This window comes from Nicotiana sylvestris, chromosome 7 (assembly GCF_000393655.2).
Source record: "Nicotiana sylvestris chromosome 7, ASM39365v2, whole genome shotgun sequence".
In the NCBI taxonomy this organism is placed as follows: Eukaryota; Viridiplantae; Streptophyta; class Magnoliopsida; order Solanales; family Solanaceae; genus Nicotiana; species Nicotiana sylvestris.
In genome coordinates this window covers 81,206,770-81,223,294 of record NC_091063.1, presented here as the reverse complement: position 1 = coordinate 81,223,294, position 16,525 = coordinate 81,206,770, and the positions used below count along the sequence as shown (strand labels likewise).

The 16,525-nt window shown below is 36.8% G+C and overlaps 1 protein-coding gene across 3 annotated transcripts; it reads right to left on the bottom strand.

Annotated features, from left to right (window-relative positions):
* Nucleotides 1–581: 581 nt before the first annotated feature.
* On the bottom strand, nt 582–15,256 carry LOC104238195 (uncharacterized). 3 transcript variants are annotated; one of them, XM_009792491.2, is made up of 3 exons: nt 15,112–15,254; nt 8,107–14,603; nt 582–814 (listed from the first exon to the last, which is right to left on the bottom strand). In XM_009792491.2, the coding sequence occupies exons 2-3, from the start codon at nt 8,951–8,953 to the stop codon at nt 789–791; spliced, it is 873 nt and encodes a 290-aa protein (XP_009790793.1). In that variant the 5' UTR covers nt 8,954–14,603; nt 15,112–15,254; the 3' UTR covers nt 582–788. The 3 variants fall into 3 exon arrangements, with proteins under 3 accessions (XP_009790793.1, XP_009790794.1, XP_070006648.1); XM_009792492.2 differs by having other exon boundaries at nt 8,137–14,603; XM_070150547.1 differs by lacking the exon at nt 582–814 and having other exon boundaries at nt 6,342–14,603; nt 15,112–15,256.
* Between the last annotated feature and the right edge of the window lie 1,269 nt (nt 15,257–16,525).

The window sequence follows — 16,525 nt, the reverse complement described above, 5'->3', positions numbered from 1 at the left end:
GTTGGGTTGTATGTGGCCTTGTCGGCTTTCAGTTTTGGATGTACAATTGTCTATAGCAGCCTTGTCGGCTCGCCCACTGTATTCTGCACGTATACGTACATATGCCTTGATGGCAGGTTTCCTTCACGTATGTTATTTTCGTGATACATCAGATGTTATACAGGTTCATATCTTAGACGCATGCTTAAGGTGTTTGACAGATAGTACTCAGGCAACCATTGCGGCCCATCGGTGTGGATCGTGACATAATAAAATTTTAGTACTAGAATCAACAGATTCGCACGACAGAAATTTCAAGAATGTGAAGTTTCCTAAAGGTTCTGCAGCCTCCCGAGGATAAGTACAGACGTCTCTGTACAGATCCGCGAAACTCTACTAAACCGGCTCATGACCCATGAGACCTATGTAACCTAGGCTCTAATACCAACTTGTCATAACCCCAAATACCCCGGCCGTGATGGTGCCGATCGCAGTACTAGGCCAGCCAAAACAACACGAACAATATGAAGATCTTTTGCAAGATTCATTTTTTCTAAATAGATTAAGTCTTAAATCTTTCATTTTTAAAAAAATCAAGGAAACACACAGAAATAAGTATATAAATACATCACACAGTCCGAATCTTGTGTCACTAGTCATGAACCATAAGTACAACTCAACACTATCTCCTTAATACAAAATAAATCTGAAATACGAAGTACTAGAATAGAAAGGATAAAGGGAGGGTTGAGAACGCCGTGCAGCTACTTTGCAATATCCGGATAAGACTCTAAGAGTGTTGGAAGCTCTCACTCTGATGCTCGGGAACCTGGATCTACACACAAGGTGCAGGGAGTAACATGAGTATGCCAACTCAGTAAGTAACTAATGTAAATAAAGTCTGAGTGTAGTGACAAGCAATTTAATATCATATGCATACTTTATCAAAAATTTCAATAGAATTATCAAAGTTAAAATCTGCAGTTCAATAACCGAATACCTCGTAAAAGCTTCGATTTCATTGAAAATCTTTTAAAGCATTTATTCAACATTTTTCAATAGAGGCTCAGTATAAACAGAAGAGTGAAAATAGGAAATCTCATAAACAAGCCCCTCGGGCAAAGTATCACTCATAAGTATAGCATCTCGCGCAAGCCTCTCAGTCACTCGTGACTCAACTCTTGCCAATCAGTACCCACACTCAGCACTCCAGCTCAATAGCTATCTCATAGTAATAACTGTTGTGGCGTGCAACCCGATCCATAGTATATAAACGACTATGCTCAGTGGGGGTGTATAAACTCCGGAGGGGCTCCTATAGCCCAAGCATCATATCGCTGTGGTGTGCAGCCCGATCCAATATATAATTCGTTGTGGCATGCTGCCCGATCCATATATATATATATATATATATATATATATATATATCGCTGCTGCGTGCAGCCCGATCCATAACATATATATAATCCTCACCATTAGGTCCTCAACCTCTCTCAGTCATTAACCTCACGGTCACTCGGGCATTTCAGTGAAAATCAGGGAAACTCACCCCAAATAGTTTTCATATATTCAGAAGTAGAGTAATGAAATCGGATTAAACAATAAATAGATAAAAACATGATTGACAATATGTTTTCAAATCAAAACAGTGCGAGGAAAGTAGTTAAAAAACCTTAAGGGTCTAAACAGTTCGGCACAAAGGCCCCAAACAAGGCATTCAACCCAAGTTAACAAAACCAATTTCTAAAACACATGGATATCATATACAATATATCGAAATATGCAACTATACAATCTCCACGGGACGGACCAAGTCACAATCCCTACGGGTGCATGCCTACACGCTCGTCACCTAATGTGTACGTCACCTCATCTATCAAACAGTACGAAATTCTGGGGTTTCATATCCTCAGGTCTAGATTTACAATCGTTACTTACCTCAAACCGGATGAAATCCTACTCCACGACACCCTTGCCTCTCGACTCGGCCTCAACTCGCGTCGAATCTATCCAAACTCAGAATCATAACATCAATATATGCTAAGGGAACGTAGCCCATGCTTTCATAATCGAATTACATCAAAAATTCCGAAATTGGTCAAACCCGACCCCTGAGCCCACGTCTCGGAATCCGATAAAAATCATATCAATAAAATCCTTATCCTCCCACGAGTCCATACATACCAAGAACATCGAAATCGGACCTCAAATGGCCCCTCAAATCCCCAATTTAACCTCTCCAATTTCAAGCCCTAACTTCCCCGATTTTTCACCCTTAATCTCATAAATTTCATGCTTAAATGGTTGAAAATCAACATAGAATTGAGTTTTAGGTTCAAGAAACTCACCTCAAAGAAAACCCCATTGATTCCCTCTTCAAAACCTTCTAAAAAGCTTCAACTCCGGATAAAAATGGTGTATAACAACCCAACTTTCGCGAAGGCAGGTATATATAGTTTCTGCCAGGCATTTCCGCACCTGCGGACACATTAACGCATTTGCGGTCTGCACCTGCAGACAATTTCTCCGCGTTTGCGGATTTTCAATCAAATCCCCTCATCGCACCTGCGGCCAATTAGCCCGCAGGTGCGCCTCAACTCTCGCTTCTGCGCTGCCCAACCGCATCTACGACCCTTCATCGCTTCTGCGATCATCGCACCTGTGGTCCCTAACTACAGGTGCAGTTATGACAGAACCAACAGCTTCAGCTGATTCTCCAACTTCTAAACTTTTCGATAACCATCTGAAATCATCCCGAGGCCCCCGGGAACTCATCCAAAAATATGAACAAGTAACATATCACTATTCAAACGTGTACCAACCTTCGGAACACTCAAAACAACATCGAGTCATCAAAACACCCTCGGATTCAAGCCTAAGGTTTTCAAGACTTCTGAATCCCGCAAACGATCAAAAAGCCGACAAACCTCCTCCGAATGACCTAAAATTTTGTACGCACATCACAATTGACACAACGGACCTACTCCAATTTCCGGAATTTCATTCGGACCCCGATATCAAGATTTCCACTACCAACCGGAAAACGCCAAAATTGCAATTTCGCCAATTCAAGCCTAAATCTACCACGGGCCTCCAAATTACATTCCAAACATGCTCCTAAGTCCCAAATCACCTCACGAAGCTATCTGAATCATAAAAACCAAATTTCGAGATTGTTTACTCATAAGTCAACTTTCAGTTGACTTTTTCAACCTAATGGCCAACTTAAGAGACTAAGTATCTCATATCACTCCAAAACTACTCCAAGCCCGAACCAACCAACACGATGCGATGAAATATAGCTGAACACTACATAAGAAAGCAGAAATGGGGGAAGCGGAGTGGTAACTCATGAACGACCGGCCGGGTCGTTACAAGCCCGAACCAATACAAGCTCAGACGAATAAAAATTGACTCAGTTGGAGTCCGATAGCTCAACTAATTTGCCAAAATATTACTCTTGGGTGTTCTTAACCCAAGAGTCCAACCCACGCTAGTTGGGTCCCATATCGTCCAAAATACTCTTCCAAAAATCGCCAAATTCGAGTATGTGGTCGTGTCTAACTCATTTTTAATTTTTAAAATTTAGGACATAACTCTAGGTCCTGATATAAAGAATTAAATGGTTTTTTAATTAAAACTATGGATTAAAACTCAAACCAAGGGAATGAATCAAAGGGAAATACTTAGGTTATGGTTTAGACCTTAACCCATGGAAAAAACTTGAAGAACATCTTTGAATTCTCTCAATCCCAAATTTTCAAGATGAGGAAAACTTTAACAACATTAATAGCCAAAAATGCATAGCTTTTATGCCTCATTTTTTGTGCCAAATAATTCCGAAACTCGCTTTTGATGCCTCCAATGAAAGTTAGGATTTTGAATCACTCCATTTGACCTTATAATGAAGGAGATATGTTGGTTTCAATATTTGAAAATAGTGCAGATTTTTAAATACGAATTCAGTGGCAATTTCGCAATTAATCTAAAAAATTGACAACTCAATTCTTAGTAAAATGACTATAAATTCCTCATACGGTGTCGAAACTTGATGATTTCAGTTGCTGTGATTCCAAAATTATGATACGAATATAATGGTATAGCCGAAACACGGATCAAGAATCAAAGGCCATTTGCTCAATATGGCAACATTTATGCTCAAATCAACGTCGAAACCGAAAACAATCACCATACAACCCAAACTTATTCAAAACTCATCAGAATTTAACCAAACTTTGTGGACATGTCCAAAATCATCATACAAACTTATATGAATAATTAACACTCGATTTCGAGCCCGTTTATCCAAAAGTCAAACCTTGGTCAATTCTTCCAACTTAAAGCTTCTAAAACAAGAATCATTCTTCTAAATCTATCCCGAACGGCTCGATAACCAAAATCAACCATACACGCAAGTCATAACAAATAATATGAAGCTACTCAAAGTCTCAAACTACCGAATAAAATGCTAAAGGCCAAAACGACCGGTCGAGTCATTACTGTGTGTGTGCGTCTCATTCGAGCATGATAGGATCCCACTATCATGCTAAAAACACTATCATACTCTAAAAACACTGCAATCTAACAAAAACAGAGAATTAAACTCTCACAGATTAAGCTAAAAGAATCACACCAACAAAAATTATATCCAAACCAAACGACCCTTTAGACTACAGTCAACCCTCTCTATAACAGCCTCGTTTGTTCCGATATTTTTTTGCTTTTATAACAAATGGTTGTTATATACATATAACAGCATTTGACGTTTAAATATTTTTTGGCTATTATATAATATCCAAAAATCAATTATTTTTCCTTTTTTTAATGTTACATATAAAAACTAAGAAAATTATTCAAATTTAAAATCTTAAAAGATATGCATGTTTCACTAGTTAAATATTGAAAAAAATTATACATTATTAATAAATTCATAACTAAACGTATAAAGCATTAAACTATAAGGAAGACATTGTAAGCTACATAGAAAAATAAATTCTTTCAAGATTAATAGAAGAAATTTGTAATTGTAGCTTGTTTCGCAACTTTCATTCTCTTAATAGCAATATAATACTTGAATTGGTGAAGATTTGTGTCCAAATTTTCAGCTAAAAGGTATCCAGTAGCTTTTTCTTAAAGACAATCTAAGAGTTTAATAGTTGAATATTCTATCTAAATATTTTTTGAAATTTGTCCAATTGAAGATATCATGTGCAAATCTTTAAATATTATATCTTATACAAGATAGAAACTTTGTTTAATGGAAAATATTGTGTGCATTTTTTTAGAATTATTATTAGTAATCTTAAAGATTCCATATGGTTGTTATAAAAGGGTAATTTTACAAAGAGCGTTCAGCTACAAATATAGATGTTGATATCATAGGTAAAAAACTGCTATAGAGAGGTAAAATATAACTTAAAAATCGATTCTGAGAAAAACTTTTTTTTATAGTGAATGACTATTATATAGGGATGTTTAATTTTCATAAACCACTATAGTTTAGAGCCTAATAACTTAATTTACCTAATTACCATTCGTAGCTATTGTTCAATTGTTACTAACTTGTATCACTTGTATTCAAACGCACAATAAATACAACATGTGTCAATTGTATTTGTTCGCGCAACGAATACAACCTGTATTAATTGTATTCATTCGCACAATTGTATTCATTCGTGTAACGAATACAATATGTATCAAATGTAACCAACGCAAAATACAAGGGTGTATACAACGGACACAAATTGTATCAACTGTATACATGGGTATATACAAAGGATACAACTTAAATCGATTGTATTTATTCGCACAACAAATAAAACCAAGGCGAAATACAAAAATACAGAAAAGTAAAATGTTCTTGTTGAGATTCGAACTCAAGACCTTCGCTAGCTAAGAAAGCGCTCTAACCAACTAAGCTATGATAGTTTGTTGTTCTCTTGTTTCAGTTCAAAACAATTAATCTCTTATTTTGTGAATTTGCTATAAAATTCAAATATAGCTACGAATCATAAAATTGCTAAAAGTATAGCTAAGAATGGTAAATATAGTATAAATATGTGATGTGTCACGTAATATTTTAGTGTAATTTTATTGTAATAACCAATATGGATATTTTCACTCTTGGGCTTAGGCGAGCACATAAGAGCTATTCCACTAGTGTCCAGGACTGATATGAATTCGTATCGAAAACATGAATAATGCAAAAAATACACGGAATCAAAAAGATAGAAGATTAGGATTTAAAACAGAGAAAGACAAGAACCTAACTATGAACTAGTTAGACCCCTTAAATTTACTATGATAAACACTAATTGAGGAAGAACAATAATAAAAAAACACGGATTAAGATAAGTAAAGAATGCAATCAAAAGCCCCTAGAAGATATATCAACTAGAATAATGAATTAACATTCAAATACAAAAGAATAATCCAAGAGTATGAACATGAACTCATACATAATAAACCTAACATAGATAATCTAAAAAATATGGTAAATAAAGAGAAATAAAAGATACCCTAAACCTCTCAAGGTTTGGTCTTTGTTTATCAATCCATCAGCAAAAGCTTCCTTTCAAAATAAGAGGAAGAGACTATTTATACTAGAGTGATATTTAGGCTAGATGACTTAAATACCCTTAGTCTAGTAAGGAAGCTAAGTAGACCTAAATTATAAGACAAGCCTAAATAGCTAAATTGTCAATATAGCCTTCTTGATCTTGACTACTTTAAAGCACTCTAATGTTATGATATTGACTATGAAATCATTCTTATTAAGCGTGCTCATCCGGATTGTATCATCCTTCCCTCCCCTCCCCCCCCCCCCCCAAAGAAATTCGTCCTCGAATTTGGACCTTGCAAAACCAAGAAAGGGGCAAACATAAGTACTAAACCAATCACAATTAAAGCATTGTATGTTCAAGCTAAAAGATCAAAGTTCGCAACCTTGCACTCAAAAGTAACACTCTTATGATATAGCCAAGTGTCATAATCTATAAAGAATACATCTTCAACACAAATGACACAAACTTGACTATAAGAAAAATAATACTCATGAGAAGAATCAAGAGAAGATAAAGTCCCATGCCTCCAATAAAACCATAATCTTGTAAAGGTATCAACAAAGTGCACACTTTTATAGTATAACCAAGTGTCATAAGAAGCAATAAAAATCATACTCTCCAATCCAAATAAAGACACTTTACCATAGTAAGAACAACTCCGGAGTAAAAAACAAACTCTAATCCCCAAGTATCCACATACTTTCCAACAACAAACTCACAAGGTAATTTAAGAAATAGGCCAACATCATGAATCACCGTATAGAGAATATCAAAATACTCAAAGTTATGAATCTCTACCTTAATGGCCTTAGATAAACACAAAATTATCATAAGCCAAATGTACATACTATTCTTGCTTTCGGGGAAAGGAAAAAGCTATTGACAAATAATATGCCAAAGTGTAAGTTCAAGACTTTCCTTATCCTTAGAAACTTTTCCTTGTTGAACCTTTACAAAATATTCAATCAAGTTAGGTTCTTTTTGCTCACAATGATCAATCAAACAACCAAAAGAAACATTTTTACCTTTTCTCATAGAAGCAATAGCAAAATCTAACAAAAATGTTCTTCAAAAGTAGGAATAAGATAAGTAAAGCAATTAATACTAGTGTTAGCATCAAAAACTTTACTTTCCTTTTTATTCTCAACCAAATCACCACATTCAAATTTGCCCATTTCATCATAAAAATTGAATCTTTCTTCCAAAGGAATGGAAATAAAATCAAAAAATTCATCAACACATTCTTCTTGACTCGTTTCTTCATAATGTTCAAAATTTTCTACCAACAAAGTTAAAGTGGAGTCAAAAGAATCATCACATGCATCATCCTATAAAGGTGGGCTATCATAAGACTCAACATCATCACTAGCTAAAGAGTCATTAAACAAAGAACTAGAATCATCCAATAATCAACAAGAACTCTTAGCTAGTTGCAAGCCACAATTATTTTTCTCATCACAAGATAAAGAATTATCAAACTCATCAATATCATAGGTATCTTTCAAACTCAAAGTGTCACCACAATCAACTAAAGTATCAAGAGTAGAAGGATAAGCTATTTTACCTTGAAGCACTTCTAAAGTATTCTCTTTACCTTGAATTTGCTCAATAAATTCCATAAGTTCTCTTGAAAAGATAGATTGATCTTCTTTCAAGCTCTTCAAAGTAGGTTGAATGTTACTTGATGGCTCCTCTCCAAAATTCCCTACACAAGATACAAAACAACTAGAGAAAGAAGAAAGATTAGTAGCATTAGAATAAGGAAAATCCTCGATCTCTTTTTGTTTTTCCACTTTCTTTTCTCTCATTTTCTTGTCAAGCTCTTCACTCTTTTCTTGTGACAACTCACTCACTTCACTCCATACATTCTCTCCTTTTTCCACTCTAGAGTTGTCACTTTTCTCTCCCTCACTTCTCTCTTTCTTTTGTCTCTCATCCTTACTTTTTCTCTTTGCATTTTTCAAGGATGTTCTCGAACTCATTTGTTCTTTCAAGACTTGACTTGGTTCCAATGGTTCAAGTGTCACCAACTTGCCTTTCCACTTAAGAGAATAGTGATTCTTCCCTCCTTGATGCAAAACATCTCTATCACACAACCAAGGTCGCCCAAGGATGATACGGCAAGCATGTAATGGCACAACCCCACAAATTACTTCATCCTTGTAATCCCCAATCATGAAAGGAATCTTCACTACTTTGTTCACTTTAAGTTCGCCACAAGTATTCAACCATTGCAACTTACAAGGTCTAGGATGATTGAAAGTTTCCACCTTTAACTCTTTCACTAAGGTAGCACTCACCAAATTGTCACAACTTGCTCCATCAACTACCAAAGTGCACATCCGATCCAAAATCAAACATCTAGTGTAAAAAATATTATGTCTTTGTGTATTTTTCACTTCTTCCTCCATAGAAGTAGGCAGCCTTTCTCACCAACATATCTTCATTCCTCCTATATTCTCCATTAGAAATTTGTTGGATGGCATCCAACTCATTCAAGATGGTCTCATGATCATGTTGAAAAAAGAGGGTTGTTAATCATTCGAGGCTCTTGAGGTGGTATGAGTGATGGAGGAGGGAGATTGTCCCTCAATAGGAATATTATGATCAAGAAACCAAGGTTTTCCCAATCGAACATGGCAATACTTCATAGGATATACATCACATCAAACCACTTCTTTAAAGTCTCCTTTGGTTATGGTAACCATCACACCTCTATCAACCTGCTCACCCCGAAATTTATAAGGCGACTCCCTTGGAATACAACTCAATCCAACCATTAAACAAAGGAAGAAGCAATAAAGTTGGTCGCATAGTGATTACTTATAGCAACCATCATAGCCTTCTACATTCACCACATAATGCCTCAAATTTATCTTTCTCCCACTTTCATCATAAAAGATTTCAACACTTGGAGAAGCACAATTAGTTTCATAAGAAGAACCCACATAACCATCCATACCTCCCTTATGACTCCTTGTACCTACAAAAGAAAACTTAAAGCAAGAAAGTTGGTTAGTCAAAAATAGGACCTTACTATTCACTCCCTTAGTGTTTCACTCTATATATATGGCACTCAACACTCGTGTTAACACTCAGGTCAAAGGATTTTGCGACCTCGCTCAATTGAACTCACCACTCTAGCCTTTTTCCACACAAGGGTATCTAAAAGTTCTCTTCACAACCAACATTCTCAAATAAATCCAAGTAGGCAATCAAATATCAGTTCGGAGTGGAATGTATGTGACCAAAGAAAGCACAATTAAAAGCTAACGGACTTTATCCAAACAATTCACAACGAAATTAGAAGAGAAAAGCATGAAAGAAATGGCACGAAATAAAATAAAGCACACAAAGAAACTAGAAATAAACTTAATATGAACTAATATCAAGTTTACACTAGTTGAGAGTTCAGTTCACTACAAATTGGAAGAGAGAGAAAGAAAAGAAACTACAAAGCTAGACACTTTTCAAAGTTTGGTCATATTCTCAAAAACCGATTATTTTTGCAAAACTGGTCATATTTGCAAAACTTAAACTGGGAAGAAACTATAGGTTGTTGAACTTGTAACGACCTAACCGATCGTTTTGAGCTCTAGCACGTCGTTTGGAAGTTTGAGGACATGAACAGCTTCACTTCAGGTATCATGACTTGTATGCGTGGTCGGAATTGGAATTTCGGAAGTTCAGAGTTGATTTGGAAGGAAAATTTTCATTTCGGAAGCCTTAAGTTGGAAGGATTGACTAAGGTTGGATTTTTGAGTAAACGGCCTCGGAATTGGTATTTAAAAGTTCCAACAGGTTCGTAGGATTATTTTGGACCTAGGAGTATGTCCGGATCGGGTTTTGGATGACCCCGGAGCGTTTTGGCGCCTATTGTGAAAGTTAGCATTTTGGAAGAATTTCATAAATTTGGGTTGAAGTGCATTTCAATATCATCAATGTCCGTTTGAGATTTCGAGTTTGGGAATAGCTCTGTATGGTGATTCTGGTGTTGGTCGAGCGTCCAGAAGTGGATTCGGTGGTCCGTAGGTCATTTTGGGGTCATTTGACGAAAGCTAAAAATTTGAAGGTTTTGTAGGAGATCGACGGGAAGTCGACTTTTTGATATCGGGGTCGAATTTCGATTCCGAAAGTTAAAGTAGGTCCGTAATGTCAAATGTGACTTGTGTGTAAAATTTGAGGTCAATCGGACGTGATTTGATAAGTTTCGGCATCGAACGAAGAAGATCGAAGTTCTAAAGTCCATAAAGCTTGAATTGGATTGCGATTCATGATTTCAACGTTGTTTGATGTGATATAAAGCCTCGAGCAGGTCCGCGTTATGTTTTGGAACTGGTTTGTATAATTGGACGGGGTCCCGGGTGCGATTCATGGATTCTGGATGGTTAACGGATCGAATTTGGAATTTGAGAAAGGCTAAGATTGCTGGTATCTGGTGTAATTGCACCTGCGTGGAAAGGGCCGCAGGTGCGACTATAGGTTCGCAGAAGCGACATTTGAACGGAGCTGGGATGGCCGCAGATGCGAGGGTATTTCTGCATCTTCGATCTCACTGATGCGAGATGAGCTTCGCACGTGCGAAGGGGCAGAAGCGCATGGGTAACAACAGAATCGGATTTCGCCTGGCTTGGAGGGAACCGCACCTGCGATGGACTTTCCGCAGGTGCGGCCGGTGTACTGCAGGTGAAGAAGGACGGCTACGAAAAATGTTTTAAAGACGGGATTCGGCTCATTTTTCTTCCATTTCCCACTTGGAGGGGCGATTTTGGAGAGCTTCAAGGAGAGATGTTCATCGGGAAACACAAGGTGAGTGATCCTCACCTATTGCAAGTTAAATACCTAGTTTGTAAAAGGATTTAAGCATGGAAATTGGTAGAGATTTGGGATTTTCAAGAAAAATTTAGAAATTGATATTCTTGGATTTTGACCACTAATTTGGGCATGGAATAGGAAACAAATTATATATTTGAGTTCGTGGAGTTATGGGTAAAGTTGATCTTTGAATTTGGGCACGTGAGCCCGAGAGTGATTTTATCAACTTCTCAAGCGGAGTTGGGAAATTGTTATAAATAGGATTAAAATGAGTATTTGAGTATATATTGATGGGTTTGCACAATTATTGACTAGTTTTGGAGCATTGGCCACCGATTTGAGTCGTCGGAAGGGCTTGTGAGCCGGTTATGAAGCTTTGGAGCGAGGTAAGTCTCCTTTCTAACCTTGTAAGAGGGAATTAACCCCATAGGTGAAATAATTCAATATGTGCCTCTATTTGTGGGGGGCTACGTACACACGAGGTGATGAGAGTCCGTGCGTAGCTACTATTATGCTTAAGTCCGGGTAGTCTAGGACCCAAAAGCATGCTATACTTGCGAAATTGATAACCTTGTTGTCAATTTAAATTGCTTAAATCATATCGAACTTGGTAAAGGAATTTCCAAAAGGTTAAACCTCGTTTTCTTGACTGGTAAAAAGGGGATTTACATTTCTTTGGATAATTGCTCCTTGATGAATTCTTGATTGACTAATGATTGTGTTTTCCTTTGGTGGAACGGGCCGAATGCCATGACAGATTAAATAGATGCATCTATGGTTCGCGTTGTTCGACCCTCTGGATGTGCACAGTTTAAATATTATGTTGGATCGTGTCATACGACCTCGACATGATTTGCGCATAACTTAATTGATTGTTCTGGAATTACTGATAATTGATGTGGCCTAATTGGCCGGAGATATAAATTGTTAAAAGATAAAAATAAATTTTAAAAATTTCCTATTAACAAAAGAATTGTTTACCTGCTTCATGTTATTGAGTTTACAGTCACCTTATAAAATCCATAATTTATTATATTAGCGGTATATTATTGTTGGCCATAGTAAGTGTCGGAGTCGACCTCTCGTTACTTCTTCTTCAAGATTAGACATGATACTTACTGGATACGCGTTGTTTTCGTACTCATACTACACTTGTGGTATATTTTGTTGTACTGGCACATGTATGTCTAGTGGCCTTGTGAGTGCAACGGCGTGGTTGATACAGGGACTTAGGTGAGCAGCATCTTATGAGACGATCCGCAGCCAGCAGAGTCTCCTTCGGAGTACTTGTATTTTCTTTTCTGTCCAAATTTGTATTCCGGACAGTTAATGTATTTTATTTTATTTCCTAGTAAATGCGCATGCACTTGTGACACCGGAGATGATTATGCGATATTCAGTGTTGAAATTGGAAAACATTATTATTATACTGTAAAGTTCATCTTTTACTAGTTAAGTTGAAGGAAATTTATGATTTCAAAAATATTAAAATGAGAATTTAATTAACTATTTAGTGTTGGTTTGCCTGACAGTGGTGTACGGCGCAATCACGGCCTTTAATGAATTTTGGGTCGTGACCGAACTCATCAGCCGAAGCTGGACTGTGTAGAATTAACTGTGCAGAAATTGCAGAAGTTTGGCTTCAGTTGTGCTGATTTCAAATGCAGTCCCAAACAGTTCTAAAACTCAACTGATTAGTCACATTAACTATTCTCATGGACAACTATCAGAAGACTTATTTCAAGGCACAGCTGTGCAAAAAATGCAGTTGGAACTTAACTGAATAAGGTGCTGCATGTTTGCAGCTTAACTGGAGCTCAACAGTGCATATTTGTCGCTTAAACTGTAGCCCAACACTTCAGCTCAAAGCCTCTAATTTCCGAACTCAAAATGCTATCTAAAGCTGCAATGTCAGCAATACACTTACCCAACACTCGGCAGAATATTAAAACCATAACTACACTCAGAACAACCAGAGGTTATTTTCAGTATATGCTTAATCGACAACCTTCAACTCAAAACTCATAAACCAAAAAAGAACTTCAGCAGCAAACTCAATCCTTAGCAGCAGAAACTGAGATAGATTTACTACAAGGATTAGAAATTGAATCCCACAGTCAACTTAACAAAAATAAACTCAGAAGTGCATAACAGGTATGAAACCAGAATTCCAATACTTACAACAGCTGTTTTTCAAACCTCACTTCGAAATTTTCAGTTCACCCCAGCTGTAGTTGTTTTTCTTTAATCAGTTTGAATAGCTATCCCCAATCAGATTATAAGCTGCTACCTATCTCAAACTTTAGTTACAGCAGCAAGCAACATAGTGCAGAGAATTTCTAAATAGTGCAGCAGCTCTCAAGATTCGGAAAGGACAAACAGTCGCACCAAATAGTAGTCAAACTCATAGAAGCAGAATTCAACTTCAAAACACAGGGAAAAAACTTCAGCGTCTCACAACAAGCTCTAAACAGTTATCTAGTTCACAATTCAACAGCAACCTCCGGTGGCGCTCACAAATTCACTCAATAACAAACCAACAAGAAGCTCGAGTCGACTTATGAACTCAAACTCAATCAATTCCAAAGAGCTAAAGATGAATTTCAATCTTCAATTTTTCAGAAGTCGAGCTTAGCTTAATACTCAGAAATCAAACCTGTGCAATTCTTCAACGATGAATTGCTGGAGTCAGCTATGCGTCGATGCGTAGAGACGTTGTGTAGTCTATGCAATACAATCAAAAACTCAATTCCAGAAATCGCAGCTGTTCGCCCAAGTTCTTCGAGCTTCAATGGCAGAGAATTCGATTCTTGATCAATCCTTCAGCAGATGCAATAAAACTTTGGATGCTGCCTCCAAACCACTCTAAGATCAATCCCCAATGTTTAATTTGTGCGAACAATTCCTCAATCGAAAGACCCTAGTGGTTTTCTTCTTCGCAAAACAGCTTCAACTGACTCAATCGAAACCTAACCAAACCTTCGCAAAACGAGCTCAAATCTAGAATACGGCTTCCCAATAGCAGCTCGAACAAATCCCAGTAACTTATTTAGTTCAATGCTCAAGAAATCGACAACCCTAGGTCTTCTTCTTCGTCAAAATGGTTCGAATTTTTCTGAACACAAACCCTAGAAATTCAGCTCAAATCGTTCTCAAATCTTCATATGGAGCTTCACAATGATGTTTCCAACCAAAATCATGACTACCCAATCGAATTCAAACACAATTCCTCAACGAAATTCAAATCTGAGTTAAGCCGATAAAATTTGAAGTCACAAATGGAGATACAGTGGTGAAATTCGAACTAGAACCCAAGTAATCCAAGGATTTCCACTTAAAATCAATCAATTTCAGTGGATTCAATAATTTTCGGAATCAAAAATTAAACAAAGAGGAGAAGGAATTCGATTTTCAGCACATACAACTCCAACAGACCTCAAAAGAATGGGATGAACAATGATCTCTCAATTTTTTCTGAATTTTCGAATTTTTTTATTTTTAGATTACATGATAATCAAAACAAAGACCCAAGGATTGATAGAACAATCCAAAACCTCCAGACTAATAGGAAATACGGATTAAGCTTAAGTAAAGAATGCAATCAAAAGCACCTAGTATAAGACATATCAACTATAACAATGAATTAACGTCCAAATACAAAAGATAATCCAAGAGTATGAACATAAACTCATACATAATAAACCTAACATAGATAATTTAGAAAACGTGGTAAATAAACAGAAATAAAAGATACCTTAAGCCTTGAGGTATTTTGTTTAGCAATCCATCGTCAAAAGCTTCCTTTCAAAATGAGAGGAAGGGACTATTTATACTAGAGTGCTATTTAGGCTAGATGACTAAAATATCCTTAGGCTAGCAAGGAAGCTAAGTAGGCCTAAATTATAAGACTAGCCTAAATAGCTAAATTTGTCAATATAGCCTTTGTGATGACCCAAAGGGTCATCTTTTATTTTAGAATCCAATTCTGTATTTCGGAGCCTTGAAAACCTCATTTTCTCTCTTCTCGATTTGTGTGTACAGTCTGAGCGTGCTTCCGAAAAGCTTTATATGAAAATTTGAGAAAAAAAATATTGAGTTTTGCCTTTAAAATTGGTTTAAGTTGATTTTGGTAAACATTTTGTGTAACCGGACCCGTAATTTGACGATCCGGAGGATCCGTAGTAAAATATGGGACTTGGATGTATGTCCGAAATTAAATTTCGAGGTCCCTAGCCCGAGAAATGAATTTTTGAAGAAAATTGTTTAATTGGAAATATAATAGTTTATGAAAATTGAATGATGTGTGAATTTATTGGTATCGGGCCCTTATTTTAATTCCGGAGCTCACTACAGGTCCATTATAATATTTAAACTTTATCTGGGAAATTTGGTAAAAACGGAGTTGATTTGACGTGATTCAAACCTTTGGTTGACAAAATAGGAAGTTTGAAACCATCTTGAAAATGTCATGTGTTTTGGTGTTGAATTCATAGTTCTAGGTGTTATTTTGGCGATTTGATCGCACAAACAAGTTCGTATAATGTGTTAAGACTTGTGTGCATGGTTGGTTTGGAGCCTCGAGGGCTCGGGTGAGTTTTGGATAGGCTATGGAATGATTTTGGACTTAGGAAAAGGTTGTTGGTATGCTTCAGCAGTTGCAGGACCCTGATCTTGCAATTGCGAGATCAAGCATCGCAATTGTGAGCCTTGTAGGGTTCGCTTTTGCGAGCCTTTCTTTGCAAATGAGACTAGGAATCTGGGCCAGCAGAGTTCGCAAATGCGAAGTAGTTAAGGGAGATGGATCATCGCAAATGCGACCAAAGGCTCGCATTTGAGACAGTAGCAGAAATGCGGTAGGTTCGCATTTACGACGGTTGTCTCACATTTGCGAGCTTCGTAATTGCGAAGCTCCTATCACAAATGCGACATTTGCGACTGTGCAAAAAGGGACTTAGACGGGATTTTCAATTCATTTCTCAAATTCTCAAACCCTAAGCTTCAAGAAACGATTTTCTAAAGACCAATTCTTGCACAAATCATAGGTAAATGATTCTTAACTCATTTTCTTTCAATCTATCTCATCTTTTTACAAGATTTCAACACAAAATCTAGGGCTTTTCATGGTGGAATTGGGTGTTCTTGGGTAGAATTTAGGAATTTTAAAATTT